Source organism: Pleurodeles waltl, chromosome 10 (genome assembly GCF_031143425.1).
Source record: "Pleurodeles waltl isolate 20211129_DDA chromosome 10, aPleWal1.hap1.20221129, whole genome shotgun sequence".
Taxonomy (NCBI): domain Eukaryota; kingdom Metazoa; phylum Chordata; class Amphibia; order Caudata; family Salamandridae; genus Pleurodeles; species Pleurodeles waltl.
Window position 1 is genome coordinate 232,569,635 of NC_090449.1, and position 10,617 is coordinate 232,580,251.

The following is a 10,617-nucleotide window of genomic DNA, read 5'->3' on the forward strand; positions in this document are numbered from 1 at the left end:
TAGTAGTATAACAAAATATCAGATTGATGCTGTGACTAAACTAGCATTTTATCATACTTACTACTTTTTTTCTTTTCAGTCCATTGATGTAATAAAAGTTGCATGCATGTTTGTAGAATATTAGATGTCATTGCATTTAGATGCTGTAATGCAGCTCTTTATAATTACATAGTGTGCATGAAGGTAAACAGTAGCAAGATAGGCCTACCTTGCAGATAAAGAGGAAAAAGGAGACTGTCTTTAATAACCTGCGAAGCACCTCTCCCCACAGTGCCTTGTACTGGCAATTTGCCTTCCAGAAGAAGTTCTTTGTCTTTTTGGTTCATGAGAGAATGATCTTTGAATACCCTTGAGGACTTAAATCCTTAAAAAAAAAATTAAAAAAATCCTTTCAAGATTTTTTTTACTGATTCACTAGAAGCTTTATTACCTCTTTAATCTAGTGTACCAATTTAAATCTAATTCAGACCAGATTTTTAGTCAGAATGCCTTCACTTTTTTCAAAGTGCCCCTCGTGTGGGATACAGAAAACAATTTCAGATCACATGGGTTCTGTGTAACCTGTCTCCCTCCAGCACACTCTGTCAAAGAGTGCTATTTTACCAAAAAAATTGGAAAATAATGATGGAAAACATGCAAATAGAAGAAGAGGAGGAAAAAAAAGATCAAGGCTAGAAAAATCTGCTTCACAACCTGCTCCAACCTCCTCTTGTCAAGGTCTCCCATAGAGTGAGATAGAGAAAATTGTGTGAAAAGGAAAAACAGCATTACCATTCTTGACATTGTAGAACAACATGTTTGCCGTCAAAGTATGGCTCCTTCAGCCACCGCCATAGTCTCTCCATGTCACCAGACACTCTAGGTGCGTGTCAGAGAAACCTTCACTGTTGATGTTGAAACATCAACGCAGTTCACCATTGAAATCTCTAGCGGTGGTGAGATCCTTTTCAATAGTTTGTTGCTCACAGACTGTGCTACCCCGACGCTCAATGGCGATTACAATACCTGCAACATTGAACACTTCTTCGTTGGAAAGGGCAAAAAAAATCACAGTCTCCTACAGGCTTGTTCTCACCGTAGTCTACTCACTCTGCCTCTTCCCTGCTCACTGGACAGACAGTCCTCAAGAAAGAGGCAAAGAGAGAAGACATATACTCCATCTCTCCAATCGAGAATGTTTACATCTGCAGAACAGGCTCCTCTGCCTAATCGTCCTACCCAAACAATCATACCTTTGGGGGATCTACTATAAACTCCATAAGAACCTTTTACAGGTTTCTCTTCCAGAAGAGTTTCAAAGGTGTCTTCATTGTTGACAGTAAGAACGTTGAAGCCCTCTTCTCAGCAGAAACCTATGAAGAACCTATTCACCTCTCATCAAAGTACTCTAGCTAGAAGGGGAAGATCATGATATACTAGATCAGATGGAGACAACTAGATTCCTCATCTTAGAATTCTCATACAGCAGTCAGACTGGATCTGGAAACTTTTCCTCAGCAGTACCTCTGCACATCGGTAGAGGGTGTTGTGCGACTCTGTAGCGGCGGTGGCCCCAGATACGACATCAACGGAGTCCAGATAGTCCCTCCCCGACATGCTGACATCAGTTTCCTCTTTTCTGCACAGAAACGCAAATCCGGAGAAGCAGTTCTTCTGGCCTTTTTTGGTCTCTACCCTTTTCACTGTATTTTTTTCATAATCTTGGAACACTATATATGTCTACTTGCTTTAAGCCCTGTGGGTCATGTGCTCGACATCGACACTTGCGATGCCTGTCGTCAACTGAAGCCTAAGACGTTCCGAGAGCGGTGGATGAAGCTCCTGGCAACGCGGGTGTCAGTCTTCAAAGGACTGTCATAGGCGTCGTAGTCCATCTTCTTCATGTTCCAGACACTGTTGTAGAAATCTTTTCCGTGCGGCTCCCTAGATGTCTCCGGTTCCACTGACTTCTCCAGGTAAGTTTTCTCAGACGAAGTCATGTCTTCTTCTGACGTCGCCACCCCCGCTCGACTCACCCTGGTCTTCTGAGGAAGAGTCTGTGCAGGAGTCAAACCTATCCCTTCCGCCTCTTCCTGGCATTGGGGCGACTCTGACCCAAATGTGGGAAACTTATTTGTATTTGCATGCTATCTTTGGGTCTTCCCCTTCCTCTGGAGAGCCTTCGGGCCCGAAGGAGGTAGCGGGTGTCCGAAGGGTCTTTACCAGCGGCTGTGTCCTTGGTGCCCGTTCAGCCTCTTAACTTCAACTCCAGAGTCAGATCGGTGCCAATGCACTGCCTTTTGCAGCTCCCATTGACTGCCCTTGATTACACTCTTCTGACGCCGTCCTCTGCAGTTGTGGCGCATACTGCTTCGCTCGACACCCCTATTGCTCTCTCATCGGAGTCAGACGTTGCCATATCCAATGTTGAGGCCGCACCCTCTCAGCGTTGGTAGTCACTGATGCCAGGTGCGGTGCTGCTGGAATTTGATGTTTCTACAATAACTGAGGCTCTTGTTCCTCTATTGGGAGGGGCCTAGACATCCTCAGCCTTCTCATTCAGGCACCATTCCGATTTCACATTCAGGTTGGTTGCTTGATTTGGCCAACCCAAGCAGTCTTGATTCCTCGCTGCCAACCAGCCTACTCTCATCTCCTCGTTTAGCTACTGAGGCTACTTCTGCTTTTGCAGATATGTTGAAACTAGTTGTGGAGGTGTTGCATGTACAACTTCCTACAGTGCAATTGTCCACGGATCCGTTACTTGGCATTTTACATCCTGACCAGTCTTCTCTAGAGCCATTCCTCCCTTATTGTGAGACTCTTTCTGATTTTCTCTTTGGTGTTTTGGACCCAGACAGTTTCTGTGATGCGTATTAACTCCCACAAATACAGGCCAGCCCCGGAGGATCCATTTTGCCTTCGCCCTCACCCGACAACTCAAAGTTTTGTAGTGCAAACTGCTTTGCTACACGTAGTCTTACACAGATTCCTCCTAATGCACCAGAACAAGAAGCCAGACAGCTGGATGCTTCTGGTAGGAGAATGTTTGCATCATTTAGTTCGGCCTTGCATTCCACTAACACCTCTTGTGTTCTTGCACGCTTTTCTCATGTTCTATGGGATTCAGGGGACCGTATTCTGTCTTCTCTGCCTGATGAGGCTAGGACTGCTCTTGTGACCTTAATACAGGATGGTCAGCAGGCCGCCAAACTTAGCGTTTGCTTTGGTATGTATACCACCGATTCTGTTGGGCTGATTATGGCTGCATCGGTAGCTCTACGGAAAAGGGTTTGGCTACTTTCTTCTAATTTTTCAGATCCTGTGAGGGATTCGTCCCTTTTTAGCATGGATGCCAGTTCAGCTTTACGCCGCTTCAAAGATTCTCATAGTGGGACTTAATGTCAGGTCCTCTCTCTTCAGGGACTCCTTTCAGATGGATGTGCCATGGCATTGTGCTTTCGGTCTCCAAGGTCCTTGCAGGTGTGTCTTTGCAAGTGCACACCTTTAGCAGTTGTATTGTTCCTTTGCAGTTGTGTTGTTTTCTGGATTTCTGTTAACATCCAGTGTGAACTCCTGCTTTTTGCAGGTTCATCGTTACTACTATGTCTCCTACATCATGGAGCTTTCATTTAGTCATGCAATTACATGCATATGGTAGCACACCACTTTACTTCCACGGTCGCTTACCACGACAGACATTTATGTTATTTTTCTGGTTCCACATATGATGGTTCTTTTTTTGTTGTTATTTCAGACCAGGTCTGAGTCTCATTATGCCTATGGTGTGTTTTCTGTTCTCTTCTACTTATAGGCAGGGTCGCCTACAATCTCTATGCATTTCTATGCAGTTTTGGGTTCAGCCACACTTGGTGTAAGCTCTTCCCTACTCCTTCCTACTTCTTGTTTGCTATTGGGAACTTCTTTAGTACTTCTACAGGAGCATTTTGTTTCCTAATATATTAAGATTTCTACATTTGCTTTTGTATGTACCCCTTTTCATCCTTCTTATGAAGGAAGTTGTTTCTACCCATTTTTTCATGGCATTTATATTGGTCAGTCAAGTAATTCTTTTATTCCAGATCTTCTTTCTGGTTATATTTTCTGCCATACTTGGGGACACCAACTGTTGCCCCTGGGGGCCCTTACCTTACCTTCCTACTCAACCCTCCTCCTAGGTTGATATTGCTTTGATATCTAATTCTAAGGTAAGGAATCTGCAGCTAGTTGTCTCTATCAGATGAACAAGTTACTTACCTTTGATAACACCTTATCAGGTAGAGACCTAGACTAGCCGCAGATTCTTTATCGACTCACTCATCCTTCATGCTTGCAAACTGTTTTCTAGCTTCAGTCTCGCTTCAGGGCATTAGTTGTTGTACATCTAGGTTTATCCAACTTTTTCGCATTTACACTGTTCCATAGCCAGTTTCTATGTGGCTCCGCATTGTTGTGCGGAATCTAGTCACGAAAGAAACTGATGTTAGAGCGTCGGGGTAGGGACTATATGGACTCAGTCGACTTCATATCCGGGGTCAATGTTGCTACGGAGTCGCACAACACCCTCTACCAATGTGCCGAGGTACTGCTGAGGAAAAGATTCCGGATCCAGTCTGACACCTGGGGGAGAATTCTAAGATAAGGAATCAGCGGCTAGTCTGGATCTCTACGAGATAAGGCATTACCGAAGGTAAGTAACTTGTTCATCTCAGTCACCTGTTACATATGTATCTTACAAATTACACACCTACAACTTCGCTTCAATCTCCAACAAGGTCATCACCAGTGAATGACATATTTACGTTCCAAGAAGTACTTGTGTGAGAAGCTGCTATGTGCAACCTAGAAATAGCAAAAGAAAAATATGAAGCAAAACACCTGGACTTACAGTTGCTTTGCTGTACACGGTGTGCTACAGAACTGTAAATAGAAGAAATGTTTAATGCTGAGTTCTGCTTAGTTGTGTTTTTTCTATATGTTTGTCAAGCAAAGTTTGAATTGGCTCTATAAGGTTGTCATATTTGTAGTCATTTATCACTGCTTTAAAAAATGTATTTATTTATTTATTTATTTTTGCAAGAACATTTGAGAACTGCTTCCAAAAGGCAGTGGAATATGGCAAAATGTTTCCAGTGTTACTGTGTGTATTTTATGGTCCACTGCATGTATATTTATTTCTTGATTCAGGTGTAAAGAAACGTAAAAGTCTGCTGTCATGATGATTCTTTTCAAAAGTATCTCTTTAATATTCTGTTGATAAATTAAAGCAGTGTCTGCTGTGTAGGGGTTTCACCTCTGACTAAGTGTGCATAGCTTTAAACAGTGTTAAGAAGCCAGTGTAATGAAAAACAGTCCACCCAGCAGACTTATTTTTTCATGGTCCAACTTGGTATTACTGTTGGGAATTTGTACATGTTCATCTTCTTTGAAGTAAGCTGTGCTCATATTAATTATTGGCAAACCTAATATATCAAGCCGTTTATTTCTTGCACCTGTATGTTTCCTAGTACTACATGAAATTGGAATGAAAGGAGCTGTATAGTAGTTGAGAACAAGCTGACTTATTGTTCTACTTTGTCTTTTAGAAGTATTTGCAGGAAGAACCCAAAAAAAGAAGCCAAATGTTGTGACAATTTAAGAAGGCAGCACTCACTTGGATGAAAACAAAGGAGCCATTTTCCATGATTTGTTTTTTTTTTAAAGATCTCCCTCCATATGTAAAGCGGGCTTCTTGATTGTGTTGACAATACTTGTGCTAACGGAATCCAAGTCCAAGTTGCAGAACGTGTGAGAAGTGCTTTTGCCTGGTTGGAGTATACGTTAGGGTGATGACATGAAGGGCCAAGGATAATCTGTATAATGCAAGATTTCTTCATTTTCGTACCGGTCCTGGTGTCAGATTTTTATAACAATGTTGTGCAAAAAGTGGGAAAGGAACTATGGTTTGGCAGTGCTTAGGAATATAGTTCTACGTTCGTTTTAGGGCATTATTGTAAACATAGAATGCAATGTAATGCCCTTGGATTATGAAGTATGGTGTTTATTAATCCCTATAATCCATATAATATACAGTTGGCATGGATCAGCTGCTATTCAAGTGCAATTCTTTTTGTATCATGTAGCCTCAAAAAGTAGCTTGTTTATGAAAATCTGCTTTGGTCTGCATTCTAAAACGCAGGCAAGTTGTTAGGTCCTAAGTAATTTAAGACTTTGTTATTTTCCATTTGGAAGAAAATGGAGATGTGTATACTTTTCAATATGAAAACAACTTGTGATTGCGTTCTGTGTAAGTATCTGACACGTGATGGTGTGAAGAAACATGTTGCACTGTACATAAAATGTTTTGCAAACTTATCTTTATTTCTTTGGACATGTAGCCTGGAGCAGAAACAAGAAGTAAACCAGTTGTTTGTTAGCATATGCTTTTAATAAAGAAAACATGTTTGTTAAAAATGCAGGAGGACATCTGATTGACTGACTAAATGAAAGAGGACTGTTTCTGTTTTGGTGCTTTTTTCTGAGGCTCATGAGATAATCTCCTCAACCTTCAAGCAGAAAAAAACATAATTTGGGTTATTTTCTTTAATTTTCCTACTGAAGTACAGGTGGCCTTCGAATATTTCTCTTGGGTTGGTAAAGTAAGACTTTTACAAAATATACAAAATGCAATAAATATGATACAAAAAAATCAAATTACCTGGCATAAATGAGTGTAAGTCATCACAAGCAGTTTTTACAGACTCTGAGCTGCTTATTTACACATTTGTTTAAGCGTAGGAATAATTAGCTGGTGTTTTGTTGCACACTGGAGAGAATACTTTTTCTGTTTCACTTTGGATACTAGAAGTGTGGTAAATTCAGCATTCTTTTTCAAACAGTGTACCCAAGGTGATTGGAGAAAAGGTGTGAAAAGGCTCTTGAAATAAAGCTGTACAATATTGTATAATGCCTTCATCTGATTGTCTGTAGGTCAGCCTTACTGTGCCTAATTTCCCAAGGATGATCACATCATTTGTAGTTAGGCGAACCAACTAATTTTGAGGCTTTTCTTTAGGGATCCACAGTTCAGACCCCCTTGTTTAGTAGGGTCCTCCCTTAGTTACGAAAGAGGCTTGATTCTTGGTAATGGAGCTAGAGCTAGCTGTTTTTCTATACTAGTTTGTTAGGCTGACGTGACAAGCCTCAGTTATACTTAATTTAAAATACTACACTGTATCTCATTTAAATTGGCAGTTCACACTGGTTTACTGTGTGGCCAAACTCTGCATTAAGGATTTGAGCAGGACTACACAATAAGAATGTTTCCAGTTTTGCTATACTTGTCACGTTTAATAGACTAAAAGAGGAAAACATGTGTTTTAAATGTTGGTGGGTAGTGAGCATGTTGACCAAATACATTACTGTTGCAGGCACTTTGTGAAGACCTTTTTTTCCATAAGCGGTACAGTTGTTATTTTTTATGTCTGAGATCAGTCGAGATGCACTTCTGAATTAATAGAGACAACACATTTACAGACTGTAAGACATTTTGGGTTACACCCCCTACATTTATATACATTGCAGTGGAGACAGCAAACATTTGGATCTTGCTATTTGACAATACAGCTTGATTGTATATTTATGGTAGTGAAAATGTACAGTACTTTTAATGCACTGAATGTACCGCAGTAACTTGAAAGTAAATGCTTGAATATAGAAACTTAATACTCCATTTTTGTTTTCCTAATCGTCTTTCTCATAAGAATTGTTGATGTTGTATTCTACTCAAGGTTATATACAAGTTAAGCTGTTACAATGCCTTCTTCTCAAGTGCCAGAAAGTAAAACATTGTTTTTATATTTATTTGTACATTTTTCATTTTCAATCAGTTGTGCCATTTTTTAAGTTCAAAGCAACAAGATTATCATAAAATATATTTATTTTTTGTACTTTTTCATTATTTGATTCTCAGCTGTTTTGCACATTTTATTATGCTTGCTGTAAAATAAAAGGCAGTTATATATATCTTTTTGGAACGTGTTTTCTTTTCTCTTAAGACATTCAGGCTTTGATTAAGTGTGAGTAGAGTGTGAATGAAAACTCTGAGTTAGCCCAACAAAAAAAGAAAAACATGTGTTGTGTGTGTTTGGCATACAGGGGCAATCATTGGTTATATTAGCATGGAACAGTGATGTGTGTTGCAACACTTCAGAAAAACGTTAACCAATTTTTCAGACTAAAGATGGGAAAGCAGTTGAATACAAATGGCAAATAAATGACAGTGGCAGTGTGTTATATCCATTCAAATCAAAGTTTGTATGGCCAATCTGTAGACTTATGATTGGAGAGGAGGAGGGCAGGAAAATGGCTCTCCGTAGATAATCTACATTTCTGGAATTAATGCAGTTCACAATGGGGTAAATCATGCTACCTTGGAAAATCTTCCACATCTCATCATTTCTTCATATGAATATTGTTACTGGGAGCCAGATGTAGGTACAACTGGTCACAATTTGCAACCTGTATTTTTGCAACCAGTTTGGTAATTTGTGACCTAACCTATGTACTCATAAGTTGGTAGGAAAATTACCGATTTATAGTGGGTCGCAATAGCGGATTGCAATTTGACCTGCCTCTCGAATATTAATAAGGTAGGTTGCAAATTGCAACCCACTAATAAATCCCAGTGATCACATTGATGATGGCCTGCTGAGGTCAGCGGCCACCATGTTAAATTGCTTTTAAATACAGCTTTAAAAAAAACAAATGCAGCATGTTTCCCTTAACGGAAACGGAACTGTGCTTAAAGATAAGTTTCTTGAGTTTTTATTTTTTCACATTCAAAGAGGAGAGTGATTTCCAAAAGGACCTCCTCCTCTTTGCAAATGTGTTACCCTTACATGTTTGTAGTCGATAACGTATTCATGTTTTGGGACTGGAATTTGGTTGCCAAACGTTAACCCACAACATTCCGCTTTGATATTTGGAAGGGAAGCCCTAAGCATGCCGCTTCCAAACACCAAATCTGTACTTGGACGCAAACCCAAATTGTGATTCTGTAATGTGTTACCAAAAAAGTTTCAGTTTCATACTTGCCAAAATGCCTTTTGCGATCGCAAACGGACTGATCTGTGAATTGGCCCATTTGTAAATGCGTAAAAGCTTAGTAAATCTGTCCTGAACTAATTTAAATGTTGATATTTGCATTGGAATAGGGGCTGTGTGTGTGTGTGTGTGTGTGTGTATAAACTTGAACAGTACCACAATACATTGTGACAACAAGCACCCAAAAGAAAAGGCATTGATCTAGATATCAACAATTATACAATAATTAATGTATTGATTATTGTCCAATAGAGAAATAGAGTCCTTAGTTGCAAAACTCAAGGCAGGCTCCCCCAATATTATTGAAAATATTTCCCTACTAATTATTTCCAAATTGACTGCCTCTATTATTGTCAATGTTGGTTTCTTGATTATTGTTCTTTATATAGTTTTATAGTGTATTTTTATTGTGTTAGAATTATCCCTTTTTAGAAAGTTATGTATTAGACTGTCTCTGGTCTAGCTAATTCATTTCTGGTACAAAAGATAGCTGAGAAGACCATTTCATCTCTTGCAGCAATATTAGGAAAACTTCATAATTTGAGTCTCTCAATTTTTGACAAAGCGGCAAGTTAGTAACAATTGCTGGTGTATTTTTTCTTTCCTCTTTATATCTCAAGGATGGATAACAAACAGATTCAGATATTTGAAGGGCCTCTAAGGCGAACGCTCTCACTAAAGTAGTCCGCTAAACAAGATTATGAGAACATCTGAGATATCCTGCTAGATTTCATTGTAGGTTTCCTGACACATCTATCACGTTCTTAATTACAATCAGGTAAATTCATTTGAACTTTTGAAAACTCATTTAGAAACGTAACCTCTTTTTAGTCCATTGGGTTATCCTTCAGAACTTCAAAATTCTGTACACAGTTAAACATAAGGGTTTTTTGGGTATTTTCTATGACATAACCTATTTTCAGAATATTTCCAAGTGTGTCCTTGGATAAAAATATTTTTCAATTTTCTTTGATTCAATGAGTTCTGCAGAATGTTTGATATTTTCTTTGTTACTGACCTGCAGTCATTTCTGCTAAAAGACATTTTCAGCCACACCAAGACATCCCCCTAATGTTCTTGACAATTAAAACAGAAATAAGAAAAGCCTCCGAGAAGGATAGTCAATTAGTCTGTTCCTTTTCCTGTTGGAGGAAGAATGTGTATATGTCAACATTCTTAATCTATTGACTACTGTGAACCCCCCAACCTTTAATCATTGTTGGAATCCGGGGACTCCCCCCACTGAGTAAGTATTGGGATCTGTGATCCCTGGCCTAAACAATTTTGAGGATTTAAACCGCAAAACAATACAAAATACAGGAAGAAGCATTCAACAAATAATTACACAAATGATGAAATATTTATATCACAAACTCAAATTAGAAAAATCTAAATTTTAATGGCAACATTGGAACTTCTCTAAATTCAATTGAGTCTACCAATGCTATATTCTCTGATGCACTGCCACTGCTCACACAAATTGATCCGAGGATAGCAACTTAATTTGTAGTCTCCAATTTCAAATTTCCTCACATTTACAGGTTGTTTAAAACT

The 10,617-nt window shown here is 39.3% G+C and overlaps 1 protein-coding gene across 6 annotated transcripts in view; it reads left to right on the forward strand.

Moving 5' to 3' along the window:
- The window catches only part of CCP110 (centriolar coiled-coil protein 110), a 425,941-nt gene extending 417,959 nt beyond the window's left edge, over positions 1–7,982 (forward strand). For 5 of the 6 annotated variants that reach the window (XM_069210241.1, XM_069210243.1, XM_069210242.1 and 2 more), the window contains one exon: positions 5,565–7,982. In XM_069210241.1, the coding sequence (XP_069066342.1) occupies positions 5,565–5,617 (53 nt within the window). In that variant the 3' untranslated portion in view covers positions 5,618–7,982. The remainder of the gene's footprint in view (positions 1–5,564) is intronic. The other variant, XM_069210244.1, reaches the window with a different exon arrangement.
- Positions 7,983–10,617: the final 2,635 nt, after the last annotated feature.